Source organism: Chaetura pelagica, unplaced genomic scaffold (genome assembly GCF_000747805.2).
Source record: "Chaetura pelagica isolate M959 unplaced genomic scaffold, ChaPel_1.0 scaffold199, whole genome shotgun sequence".
Lineage (NCBI taxonomy): Eukaryota > Metazoa > Chordata > Aves > Apodiformes > Apodidae > Chaetura > Chaetura pelagica.
In genome coordinates this window covers 346,635-360,046 of record NW_009970714.1, presented here as the reverse complement: position 1 = coordinate 360,046, position 13,412 = coordinate 346,635, and the positions used below count along the sequence as shown (strand labels likewise).

General features: G+C 47.1%; 1 protein-coding gene across 1 annotated transcript; it reads left to right on the top strand.

Annotated features, from left to right (window-relative positions):
- The first annotated feature begins 210 nt into the window (after positions 1-210).
- On the top strand, positions 211-7,902 carry XIRP1 (xin actin-binding repeat containing 1). Its single transcript, XM_010005992.1, has one exon. The coding sequence runs from the start codon at positions 211-213 to the stop codon at positions 7,900-7,902; it is 7,692 nt and encodes a 2,563-aa protein (XP_010004294.1).
- The last annotated feature ends 5,510 nt before the right edge of the window (positions 7,903-13,412 follow it).

Below are 13,412 nucleotides of genomic sequence, written 5' to 3'. Positions count from 1 at the left end.
CTGTGGAACCAGAGCTAACCCCAGGTGTGGAGCTTGTGCAGTGGTGTGATGCTTTGAAGTGTTGTGTGCTACTGAACCCAAGGTATGAAGCTTAGTAGGTGCATGGATTGCCCTTGTTGGGTGGCTTTTTCCTTTGGCGTTCTCACTATTAACAGCCACGGGGTTGGGGGGTAAGAGTTGATGCTGACATTTAAAACTGTTTCTCTAAAGATGTCAGAAGCTCAGAAATCATCTAAAGTTGCCATCAAGAAAATGGAAGACGACTTACCTCCCCCTCCTGCCCTTGGCTCAGTCCAGGTCATCGCTCCAGGGAGCCAGGATCCCAACCCACTCCCTGTGCCTCCTCCAAAGCAAGCCTTCTCCAAGTTCTACCAGCAGCGCCAAGTGAATGAGCTAAAGAGGCTCTACAGACACATGCATCCTGAGCTCAGGAAGAACTTGGAAGAAGCTGTGACCCAGGACCTGGCAGAAATGCTTAATACTGAAGATCTCAACGCACAGGCATCTGTCAACCTGGACAAAGTTCTTCCAGGAGAGGTTCAGTCCATGCGCTGGATTTTTGAGAACTGGGCGCTTGACTCCATTGGGGACCATCAAGCCACAAAGAAGCTGGCAGAAGAAGAGATCATTCCCAGTGGGGATGTGAAAAATACTTCCCTGATATTTGAAAGCCAGTCAATCAATGGTGACAGTCTGTCAACATCAGTCAAGGTATCAGAAACAGAGCTTGCCAGAGGGGATGTCCATACTGCCCGGTGGCTGTTTGAAACCCAACCACTAGACTTACTGAACAAACTGTATTCAGATGACACCGAAGTGCAGGAGGCAGTTCTCAAGGAGCCTGTCCAGGGAGGTGATGTGAAAGGTGCCAGACAGCTCTTTGAGGCACAGTCCTTGGATGCTATAGGGCGTTGCTGCTCAGTGGAGGAGAAGAGCATCCTACAACTCAAGTCAGAAATCCAGGAGCTAAAAGGTGATGTCAAGAAGACTGTCAGGCTCTTCCAAACAGAGCCCCTTTGTGCCATCAGAGACAAAACTGGGAACATCCACGAAATCAAGTCTGTCTGCCGAGAGGAAATTCAGAGCAATGCAGTCAGGACAGCTCGCTGGCTGTTTGAGACTCAGCCCCTGGATACCATCAACAAGGACACTTCCAAAGTGCAAATAATCCGTGGGATTTCACTGGAAGAAATTGGAAGGCCAGACGTCAGTGGAGCAAGGTGGATATTTGAAACTCAGCCTCTGGATGCCATCAAAGAAATCACAGTTGAAGAACAGGATTTCAAGGCTTCCACAGATGTTGTCACCGGGGCAGACGTCAGCAAGCAGCGAATGCTCTTTGAGACCCAGACTCTTGATTCTCTGAAAGGAGAAGCTTCAGAAAGTGTCGTTGCCAAAGAACAAGTCATTGGAGGTGATGTAAAATCTACGCTCTGGCTATTCGAAACTCAGCCAATGGAAACTCTGAAAGAGAATTTTGAGGTGGGACGTCTACAGAAATTAGAGCTTTCAGCAGAGGAGAAGGGAGATGTGAAGCAAAGAAAGCATGTCTTTGAGACCTGTTCCCTTGGCAGCATCTCCAAGGCATTTGAGGCAGAAACTACAGCCACCAGCACAGAAGAGGTAGTGAAAGGAGATGTGAAGTCTTTCAAGACCCTGTTTGAGACTCTTCCCTTAGATAGCATTAATCAGGTTGATGCTGAGCCTGTCACCAAAGAAGAGGAGAAGATTCCAGCTGGCAACGTTAAAGCCAACCAAATCCTGTTTGAGACAACACCTTTGTATGCCATCAAGGATAGCTTTGGCAATTTCCATGAAGTCACCTCTGTAAGCAGAGAGCAAATCATCAGTGGTGATGTCAAGAACTACAAGTGGATGTTCGAAACCAGGCCCCTGGACCAGTTTGATGAAAGCATCAAGAAAGTGGATATAATACGGGGGATCACGAAGCAAGAGGTGGTGGCTGGTGATGTCAGAACAGCCAAGTGGCTTTTTGAAACCCAACCCATGGATGTCATCCATCACCAAGCCAGGCAAGGTGAGGAGCACCCCTCAGTGAAGCGGGAGATCTCCCAGCGGGGGGATGTGAAAACCTGCAGGTGGCTTTTTGAGACCCAGCCCATCCACACCCTGTACGAGAAGGCTGAAAAGAAGCAGGAGGAGAATGAGAGTGTTCCCCAGGCTGATGTGAAGTCATACACATGGATGTTTGAGACTCAGCCCCTGGACTCCCTGAAAGGCAAGGAGGAGCAGTATTTGCAAGTCAGCAAGGCTTACAGTCAGGAGGAACTACAGGGGGTTGATGTCAAAACTGTCCGGCACCTCTTTGAGACAGAACCCTTGGGCAGCAGTGCTGTTGGTGAAGCAGAGAGGAAGAAAACCATACGGTATTCCAGTCGTGTGGAGATACAGTCTGGGGAAGTGTCCAGAGTGAAGGAGTTCTTTGAAGCTAAGCCCTTGGATACAGCCACCAAACCAACATCCCAGAAAGACGATGGGACAATTGAAGCCGGATCTGTGCACAAGTTCACTTGGCTCTTTGAGAACTACCCCATGGACACCCTGAAGGACAGCTCTGATGGCATCCAGGAAATCCCTCCAGAGAAGGATGTCAAGGGGGGAGATGTGGGAGGCAAAAGGTTTGTGTTTGAGACCTACTCTCTTGACCAGATCCATGACAAAGTAGACGAGACAGAGCTCCAGAAGATCCAGAAAGACACCATGAGCAAAGCCAATGTCAAATCCTGCACCATGCTGTTTGAAAGCCAACCCTTATATGCTATCCAGGACAAAGAGGGGGGATATCATGAGGTCACCTCAGTGCAGAAAGAAGAAATCATGAAAGGTGATATGAAAGGCGCCCGGTGGTTGTTTGAAACTAAGCCTCTGGATCAGATCAAGAAGGAAGAAGAAGTGTTTGTGATTAGGGCTGTCACCCAAGAGGACATCACAAAAGGAGATGTCCAGGCTGCTCGGTGGAGGTTTGAGACAGAGCCTCTTGACTCCTTCTCGGGGGGGAAAATGTCTGTGCCCAGAACAGTAGATGATGTGCAGAAGGGAGATGTTCAATCCAACAAGCAGCTCTTTGAGTCCCAGCAAGTGGGCCAGAAGAAGTATGTGAGGATGGTGAGTGTCAGTGACGTTCAGCGTGGCGATGTGAGGACATCCACTTGGCTTTTTGAAAACCAGCCTGTGGACTCCTTGTACGGGGATGCGGAGAGAGGCTCCTCCATCAGCACCGTGCAGAGAGAGGACAGCCAGAAGGGGGATGTGAAACGCTGCACCTGGTTGTTTGAAACCCAGCCAATGGACACCCTCAAGGACCCAGAGGTGGTGGCCAGTGCAGGGGCCCAAGAAGTCATCCCTCATGCAGATGTGAAAAGTACAACGTGGCTCTTCGAGAGCACGCCCTTGGATAAACTTAGTGCTTCTGAAGGTAGCATGGAAACAGAACTGAAAGAAAGGACCATGAAGGAGACTTTAGAGACTCTCTGTACTTGCCAGGCTATTCAGCATGATGGAATCCTCATTGAAGCCAATGATATGGAAAGCGTGAAGATGGTGAAGTACCAGCTCAGCAGCCCAGGTGCTCCAGAGATCCTGAAAGAGGAGATTGTGGGAGGCCATTTGCAAAGGATCATGTTGCAGCTCCTGCACAGAACCAACGTGGAAGCACAGAGCGTGCTGGTGGAGGAGGACAGAGAGGGCAAGATCAAAGTAAGCCCCTTGCAGCTACTGGAGCAGAGTGAAGCTGTTAAAGGCAAAGAGGACTTGAGCGGAAACGTAGCCAAGGCTTTACAGGGTCTGCTCAGTCAAGACGCTTCCATCAAAAAGGGGATGGTCTTACAACAGACAAAGTCAGGATCAGTGAAGATGACTCTCTACTCCCTCCTGTTCCATTCTGTCCAGCAGAAAGTTGTGAAGGGGGATGTGAAGTCAACGATAGGCAACCTCTTGGCTTCTTCTCAGGAGCAGAAAGCAGCAGCAACCGTTAAGCGTGAGGACAACGAGAAGGGGAATGTCCAGCTTTTTGCGAGCTGCATTGAGAAGGGAGATCTAAACTATCTGAAGAATCTCCAGCAGGAGTCAGAGATACAATCCCTCATCTCTTCCCAAGCAGAGCAGGGGGCAGATGAGAGTGCCTCATGGGTTGCACAGGGGACTAAGATACAGATCTTACCGACTAACCAACAAGTAGAGAAATTAGTTGCAGAGGGTGAGGGAGGGACCATGGAGGGAGCAAAAAGAGTATTTGCATGTGAGAGTGTGGGCAAAGAGGGTGTGTTAGAGAGAGATGCACACCTGCATGCAGCAGGTGTGACAGGCCCTACTGAGCCATGTCTTGGGAAGGCCCTGCCCACAGCAATAGGGAAGGAAGAAATTCTGTCAGGGGGGCTCAAAGTGACTACCAAGTCAATCCAAAGGGTCACAGATGTCAGCAAGAAGGCAGAGAAAGAGGAAGCCACCATGGCCAGTTTGAAGGAACCCAAAGCTGTGACGCCAGGCAAATTTCCAACCCAAGTGATGGCTCAGAGGGGAGAAGTATCTGAGAAAGAGCAGAGTGTGGTGCCTGGGGAAGCCGGCCAGATGCAGCCAGAAGAAAAGGCCCTCGGAAGCGATCTTCAGGCTGCAATGCAAAGCCTGAGGCTAGCAACAGCAGAAGCAAAAAACATTCAACACCATGTCCAGAGCAAGCTACAGAGAAGCAAGGAGGAGGTCCATGTGGCCTGCAGGCAGCAGGCAGCCAGAACACAGGGGTCAGTGGCCCTTCAATCAACCATACAGCAACAAGACTCTTCATCCACCACGCAGGAGAGCACCAGCACTGCCATCAGGACCACTACCACTAGAGTCCAGGAGACATCTAAGACCCACACAAGCATGTCTCAGAAGAGCATAACATCACACAAAAAGGTCAGTGCTTCAGAGGAAGTACAGGGAGGACAACTATTGAGCCAGGAAAGCCAAGTTGTGCCTAGTAGAGATGTTAGCATTAAGGATGGGCTTTATACTGCCACACCCGTGACAACCCATCTAAACCCTTTTGTTGAGGCTGATTACAAAGAGCAATCAGTGCAAGAAGAAAGAGATGTTGTTATCAGAGGGGATGTGCAGACAGCTATCAGAGCACTGCAAAGTGCCGCCACAGAACAGCGCCTGGTAGAAAAGGAGGACGTTGTCCGAGGTAATTTAAAAGCCGCCCTTCAGTCGCTGGAAAAGTCTAACGTTAATGTCTCCAGAGGGGACTTTAAAGCTGCTATGATATACAGGAATGCAGGGCAGTCCTATTCGGTGTGTAAAAAGAAAAATGAGGCTCAAGTCATTAGTAACCAAACTGCTGTAGTGGCTTCAGGGTCACAGGCTGATAATGACTTTCCTCCTCCTCCCCCAGTTGCTGTGATGAAAGCAGAGCATTGCCCACCCATAACTAAAGCAACAAGAGAAGGTGCCCTTCCACTACCAACCAGCAAAGATGAAGCCCCAGGATATTCTGCACCACTCCAGACCCCTCTTCTTGCCCCTCCTTCTCTATTCAGCAAACCCATTGACCAGAGTCCTGCAGAGAAGCCCAGGACTCCTCCAAAACCAGAAATTAATGCCCCACCCAGGAAAAAACCTGTTCCTCCTCCAAAACCTGAGCACCTCTTACATGAGGCACGTTCTGCCTCTGCAAATAACAGCACAAGCAAATCAACCAAACCCAATCCTCCACCCCTGCCTCCAAAACCTCTAGGCCTGAGGGAGGGCAGCAAGCCAAAGCCTCCCCTCACAGAACTGGGAAAAAGGTGCATGGAAGTACATGAACAATCATGCCATGAGGAGGTTCAGGAAAGATGCTGCACTTTGGAGACATCTGTGAGCAGGCCTGTCACAGCTCAGGGTATGAGCCCTGAGAGAAAGCTACCAAAAAACACTGCCAAAACCCCTCTTCAAATGGCAGAGGAAAGGTACAAGGCCAGCAAAGGAGGACAAGGAGAGGTGGAATCAGACGGTGCCAAGACTTCAAAGCCAATGAAAAATGGAGAAGTTGATTTTGAAGCTGAGCATGGGATGATGAATGGGAAAGCAGCAGCTCCAGGCAGATGCCCAGGTGAAGTGGTTCAGAGGCACATAGAGCTGTGCCAAGATGAGAACAGGTGCTCTTCGGTGTTACATCCAGCCTGCCCTGGTAGAGCACAGACACTTAATGTGCCAGGACAGACTGAGCCAAGCACCCTCCCTTTGGGTCCTACCATTCCTCCAAAGAGAGGAGATGACACTGAACAAAATGCCTCATCCAAGGTGGAAAGAGCAAGTGTGTCTAATTCTTGTGGATCGTGGGATAGTCAGAGAGTAGTGCAGGAGGTGAATGAGAGGAGGCAAACGTGTCATTCAATGTCCTTCCATCAGAAGTCAATTGACTCCTTTGAGGAGAAACAGCAGATGAACTGCAAGCAATTGAAATGTCCTGATGGGGAGGCAGAGGCACCTGCCCAGGAGAAGCCAGCAGTTGTTATGAGAGAAAAAAACAAGAGAGAAACAGAAGATGAGCGTCGGAAGAGGCTGTCAGTACACAAAGAAGAGATCATGAAAGGCAATGTCAAGGAGACTATGGAGATCTTTGAGAACCTCAGGAGACAGGAGGAGCTGCAAGAGATCTTAACTCGGGTGAGGGAGTTTGAGGAGGAGACAAGCAAAATGGATGTGAAAGCTCTGAAGAGCTTCTTTGAGAAGATCCCTGAGTGGGTTCTTCGTCAGAAGGCCCACCAGGCCAAACAACAGGACAGGGCTGAGACACTGGCAAAGGAAGATGCTGACAGTGTCTCCTCAATGGAGATGGCTTTTGGGGACCTGGAACGAGCAAGTGCTGAGATTATCCATCTGAAGGAGCAGACACTTGCCCGGCTTGTGGACATTGAGGAGGCCATCAAGAAAATTCTTTATTCTGTCTCTAGTCTCAAGTCTGAGTCAGACATTGCTGGGCTCTCAGGGCTGTTCAAGGAGTCTCTGGGGAGCACCCAGAGCTCCGTGAGCAGCAGCAATATCCGTAAAATCAGTATTGTCTCAAGCAAAGCCAAGCAGGAAGGAATGACACTGGAGACAGGGGAAACAGAATCTGCAGAAGGTGCAAAGGTGGCTGAGAAGACTGAAGTAACCAAGGCAGAGCTAGGGGTCCCCCCCCTCATTCAACCCCGTGTCAGCTCTCCCTCCTCCCCTTCCTACATCTCCATTGAGTCTGCTGCCAGGAAATCAGCCGAATCACCCAGGACAGCACATTCCCCCTGGGATGTTCCTTCATCAGACTGCCTTGACACTGCAGGAAAGAAGGATTCTTCTCCTCAGGACAGCTCCTTTAACCATCCATCAGTAGGGCCTGCTGGGCGTGACATGACCCCCTCTGAGAAGAGACCAGAGCCCGTCCAATCAAAAGCTGGTCTGAGTTCACCAAAGCAGCCCACCCTTGGCAACGCCAACCATCCAACCAGTGAGAAAGAGAGATGCCCTCTGGACATCTCCAAAGGCAGCTGCCACTGTGGGGTGAAAGGAGGCTTCTCAGACTACAGGTCCCTGAATGTCCCCAGCCCACAAAACCTACGTAGGCAGAAAAGCATCTTGGAGCTGCAGACAGGACCTGATGGGTCCAAGCTCTATGGAGCCACCCGGACTGTCATGGAGCAGTATGAGGAAATGGACCAGTTTGGGAACAAAATCATCACTTCGTCCACCACAGTCACCAAGCAATCTGAGACACAAACATCTTCCACGTGCGATGTGGTCTCCCATCCCCAGTATGAGGTTTCTGCCTCACCCATGTTTAGGAGGTACTTGAAGAGCCCAGGTGAAGACTTCCACACCAATGGCAGTTTTCAGGAGCCAGGAGTGGTCTTTGTCACCTTTGGCAACTCCAAGCCAAAGAAATAGGAGGTTCTGGAGAGCAAGACAGAACTGTGTAAGACAGAAAAGAAAGTCCACAGCGAAAGTAAAATAAATTTCCTGGTTTATCCACATGACACACAGGGATCTACACCCTAAGGACTTCTCAGGGTCGTCATCTTGGCATTTGCATACAGACAGGACTACCCTGACTGGAGGAGAACATCCCTCACCTCACCTGGCCAACCCCACCTACTTGGTGCTGCACCACAACCCAGAGCCTGACACTGTTAAAAGCACAAGGGAAAAATCCATCCATGGACACCTTAGGGTAGCTTCTTCCCCCTAGAGTGTTTGGGGAGGCAGGGGAGGGGGGAGTACTTTTGCAACCAGCTTCTCTGAACTAATGCAAAAGAAATTATAGGTAGGAGCAATTAAAAAAAAACAATCCATCTGCTCATTGAGAAACAAACACCTTTACACTCTTTTCTTTTTCTAATTTCAATGCAGACTCTCCAAGAAGGGCAGCCTGAACACACATGCTCATATTGGTGGGTGGGTTGGATGGGTTATCTTAGTCATTAACAAAAGGAAGAAGGAAAAAAAAACCAAAACAAAACTCAAATTGCTGTCATTCTTGGGGTTAGGGGAGGTATTTATCAGTTTCTTTTTCAGTTCCTGGAAAGTACTCGATGCTACTGAAAATTGCCAAGCCCTACAGTTATTCCCCCAAAGAAAGATGCTATGAAAGATCCTCTGCTTGAGTCACAATGGTTACTGCTTTCCTTTATTTTTAGAATTGTAATTTATTATTCAATATATACAAAACTCTTATTTTAGGTGTTGTTGTTGGGTTTTTTTCCATGCTTTCATACGTGTTTACTGTTTCAATTCATTTTGAGACTTTGTAAAGCAACTTTCTTTTTATTATGACTTCGTTTTGTACATTCTCAACTCAAGATTTTAGATATTTTGTGGCTTTTTTTTTTTTTTTTTTTTTAACTTCTATTGCTGCATTCTGAAGGTAAACATTACCTCTAAAAATACTTTGGTCTGGTTGAGTTTCTTTCGTTGAGTGCTTGTTTCCTTTCAAAGTACCTAGAAATCAACTCTCAATGACCCAGTTGGATCATATATTGAGAGTGTTCTAAACCACTGGAGGGATTTAATCTACATCTTCTTTACCATGTGGGCAGATCACCAGCCCTGCAGGAAGCAGCATTCATATTCTTGTCTGAAAACTAAGTCCAGGGTGATACACACTATTCAGTCCAGGACCCCGTGTAGGTTTGTGGAGACTGGGTAGGATGCAGACATCAAGAAAGGTCTGAACATGTGTCTCTACCTATTTCATCTCTGTGAGGAGGCAGCAGAGATCCTGTGTCTCCATAAAGCCTTTCAGGACGGGCAGCTGATGAACCAGCTGTGCCTCAATTCACACCACAGGCTGGTATCAATTTGGGAATGAAGTATGTGAGCACAGTTTGCTCCAGGTGTGGGAGAAGATGAGGAGGCTACAGAGGGATTGGATTGGATTGGATTGGATTGGATTGGATTGGATTGGATTGGATTCTCAAGGCACTTTGTCCTGCCACTTGGCTCAGACTTAAGTTACCAACCCCTGAGTCTAACTGTAGACCTTCTGGCTGGTCTATGGCCAGCCATCTCATATCTCAGTGCAAGTTTACTCTTCTGCAGAAGGGGACAACAATCTCATTCAAAAAAACACCATGTCATAGAATGACAGAATCATGGAATGGTTTGGGTTGGAAGGGACCTTAAAGATCATCAGGTTCCAACATCCCTGCTATGAGCAGGGACACCATGTGTCAGTAAGATGTTTTGGTTAATATTTTCTTCTTTCCTCTGAGGGAAAAGGGCTCACACTGACCACTGAAGAGCAGGGCACTGGGGAGGAAGGGACTGTTTTACCATCTACCACTTCATATCCCTGAATCCATTTTTAAATAACAAATAACATCTCACATCACGCAATACATTGTTCAAGGTGGTGTAGACCAAGCAGAAGTTCTGTTTCAGCCCCCCCAAAAAAAGTAGTCACATAACTAGAGCTCTTTGGTTTGCCACTAGGATGCCATAAATTTGAAAGTGAGATGCTAAAAGAACATAATTTTCAGTTGCACCAAATAATACACCAAAGGGTGAGGCAGAAGAGCAAATCATCATTAATGGAGCAGATCTGGTTTCAGGGAATCAGAAAAGATAACTGCTTAGACCTTCCCAGCTGTTTTAGTAGGACCAATTGTAGAAACAGGAGAGAATTAGTAATTTAGAGCTGCTCTTCAAATTTTTCTTACACTGCTTTATTATCCTTGATTGTTTCTCATCTTCATTCACTTCAGGATGGCTGTAACACACTTGTTTAATTTCTTTTAAGGGACAGCTGCAGAGCAGTTTTAGTAAGGTGCAAACAGGTTGCTTTGGAAATGAAAATGATTCCACGGGAGCTCAAATGAACCCAAATAATCTGCACTGCCACTGTTTAAAAATACCAATCTTATGGTTTGTGTTTCTGGTTTTACAGGATTCCTAAATGTCTCAATGAGCCGTTTATGAGTCTCAGATCATTTGACATGTGTTTCTTTCATGGTATTTCCATCAGCCAGGAGCTGAAATGCCACAAGGGGACAAATGTAGCATTATTTCAGGACCATACATGGCTCCTTGAAGCACTGAAAGAGGTAGGGAAAAAAAAAACAACAAAAAACACAAACAACAAATGCAAAGATTGAAACTCAAATACAAGCTGAAGGATCAGCTCATATTCTCAGACCTTGCAATAATAAACCAGCAGAACACACACAAACTTGCAAATCCCAAATGAGCTGTCATAGTTGTTCTGTGATCTCTGGATACAAGACATGACATTGTTCCCCATTTTTTGCCCCAGTGTGTCACTACATTCTCACGTGGTGCTAGGTAGGTATTTCCAGGAGCTAAATGTCTGGGACAATTACCTGGCCCAGTGAACAGAGGATAGGTGGGCTTGTCTTAACTGTACCTCCTTGAGTGCTCAAAGGACAAATTCAGCTACAGATCTGGCTCTCTTTCAGCAGTAGGCATGGAACATGGCACATCTGGAGGGCCTATACCAAGTACTACCCTTCCCAGCTCCATTTCAGCCACTGGTCTCCCTGAGGATACTCAGTCTCAGGTCAGAAAGCTTTGTGCTCAACATCTTCTCCACCTAATAGTAACAAAGGCATTTCCAGGCTGACCTCTCCTCCTGCTATAAAGATTTTAATTCACCTAGAGAAAAAAAGGCAACAACTGATAAGCAGCTTCAGCAGGGCAGTAATCAGCAACGTGCTAGAAGAGTCTTCCAGGAACACTCTGTAACTGCTTTTCACTGAAGTCTTGAGATAATTTCCTTTCCCACAGTGCCATTCCATGGTTGCTAATCACTTCTCTATCTTCCAAACCATTAGAAAGGCTTATTCCCAGGGCTGATAAAACTACCTCTGAAAAGCAAGGGTGTTTGCCATGCATCTGACTCCGAGCTCTTAAAATAAATGCCCTGCTGAAAGAGACCTGTATTCCCCCATAAGAGATTATCCCACTTTGGAAGCACACTCCAGGAGTATGTAATGTCATTCCCAGCTCAGAGCAAGGAGATCTTGTCTGTTTGCTGAACAGCTCTGCTCCCTTCCTTGGTCATGATTAAGGAAATGGATGTTTTTTTCTTATACTTGTCAATAATTACTCTCTTCTCTGCCAGGACACGTCCCTTGGTGCTTGTCACTGTCAGAGGAAATGCTGCCAGAGCCCCTAGATTTAGGTGTGACCAGCACTGCCAACACAGCCAAGCTGATCCGTTGCCTGAGATTCATCATCTCCAGGACTGGCTCCCTTGTCACAGTTGATTGCTGCAGCTGCCCATCACCACTCACTGGTCCTTGCCAAACAGCCTGCTGGTTCCCTCCAGTGAAATGGCATCCATGCCAAAGGTGCAGAGCTTCCATTTCTCTTGGAGGGACCTGCTAATATGGCATCACTTCCCATCTGCTTTCCCCTTCTATTTTCCACCTGAAGGATCTATCTTATCTTTGCACTGCCCTCCCACTGGCATCAGCACAGTTCTGACTCACACGGGTGAACTTCATCTCACCTAACTTGCTTCTGTCCAACTAGGGGCACAGCAGCCAGTCCTGAGGTGGGATTACCTGTGCAAGTGGGTGTCTAGTTGTACTGAAATACAGATGCCAGTAAATCAATACATAAATCAATACTACCACAGTGACTGAAAGCAACAGGGATGAGGCTCCTCTGCTTGGTTAGTAGACTAAGATTACGGTTGGACCCAACAATCTTAAAGGTCTTTTCCAACCAGAAAGATTCTGTGATTCTGTAACTACATGGATCTCTTTTAGGGTAGGTGTATCACCTTCCAGATTTCCTTAACTGGAACTCCACTGAGTATACTGGGAGTTGAGACATCTGTTACATACATAGACACTTACAGAACTATGATCTGTTCTCTGTAGAGGACTGGAACAGCAGAGACATGCTGAGATCATTGAAGACTGAAGGAAAGACCTAGGTCTGTTTTTTTAATAGTTCCCTCTAGAGAGAAGGAAGAAAACCAAAGACATTAAACTCTTCTTCTTGAAAGTGTTGTGATGGGAAAACAAAGATTATTTGACCTTACTGGTGTGTTCAGACATAATGATGATAATTTTTTAAAAGTGGTCCCACAGGTGTCTGTTGGAAATAAAATACAAGGTTCTTGTTCCCTTGTCAACTCATCTCTCAAGACACAGAAGCACCTTTTATGTTTCATTGAATCATAGAATCCCAGAATGGTTTGGGTTGGAAGGGACCTTAAAGATCACTTAGTTCCAACCCCCCTGCCAGAGGCAGGGGCACCTCCCACTAGACCAGGTTGCTCCAAGCCCCATCCAACCTGGCCGTGAACACTTCCAGGGATGGGGCAGCCAGTTTCCCTGGGCAACCTGTTTCCTTCAGTCAAACCTCAAGTCTGGCCATCATCCCACTTCCCAGAACAGCAGAAAGTAAACTTGGCTTTTCTCTGAGCTGCCAACACTGCAAACCAGGGTGAGCAGAGATAGGACAAAAAGCCTGAGGGGTCAGGGAGCACCAGCAAATCTTTATCACATCAAAATGTGGTAAATTGTGCTGACAAACCTTTCCAAAGAGATTCCCTGAGCTCTTCACATAAAGTGGTGTTTGAGGAATCAGGTCATGGCAGAAAAGGCAGAGTAAACAGACTGGAGTAAAGCACCAGGTTTATGGAGCTGTGGATGTTTTAATGCTGAGATTTGCTGACTTTTTAGGGTTTGGACAATGTGGTCTGTGTAAGCAGCCATCTAGTGTCAGTGATTTCAGGAGCTGCCCAGCCAGAGTTTATGATTCAGAGCCTCTGAACAACATTTCTTAATTCAAGGCTTTCAAATTATTCAACTGAGTGAATCATTCACTCTCAATCAAATGAAAAGTTTCTCTCTTTAGGGGTCCAACGGCGTCTTCTCTTTCTGCCCTGACTGAAAATTAATGCTGGCCTATCCAAGATGACAAAT

Bases quoted from the DNA above. Each gene is read 5' to 3' on its own strand.
- XIRP1 (XM_010005992.1), top strand. From the start codon at position 211: ATGTCAGAAGCTCAGAAATCATCTAAAGTTGCCATCAAGAAAATGGAA.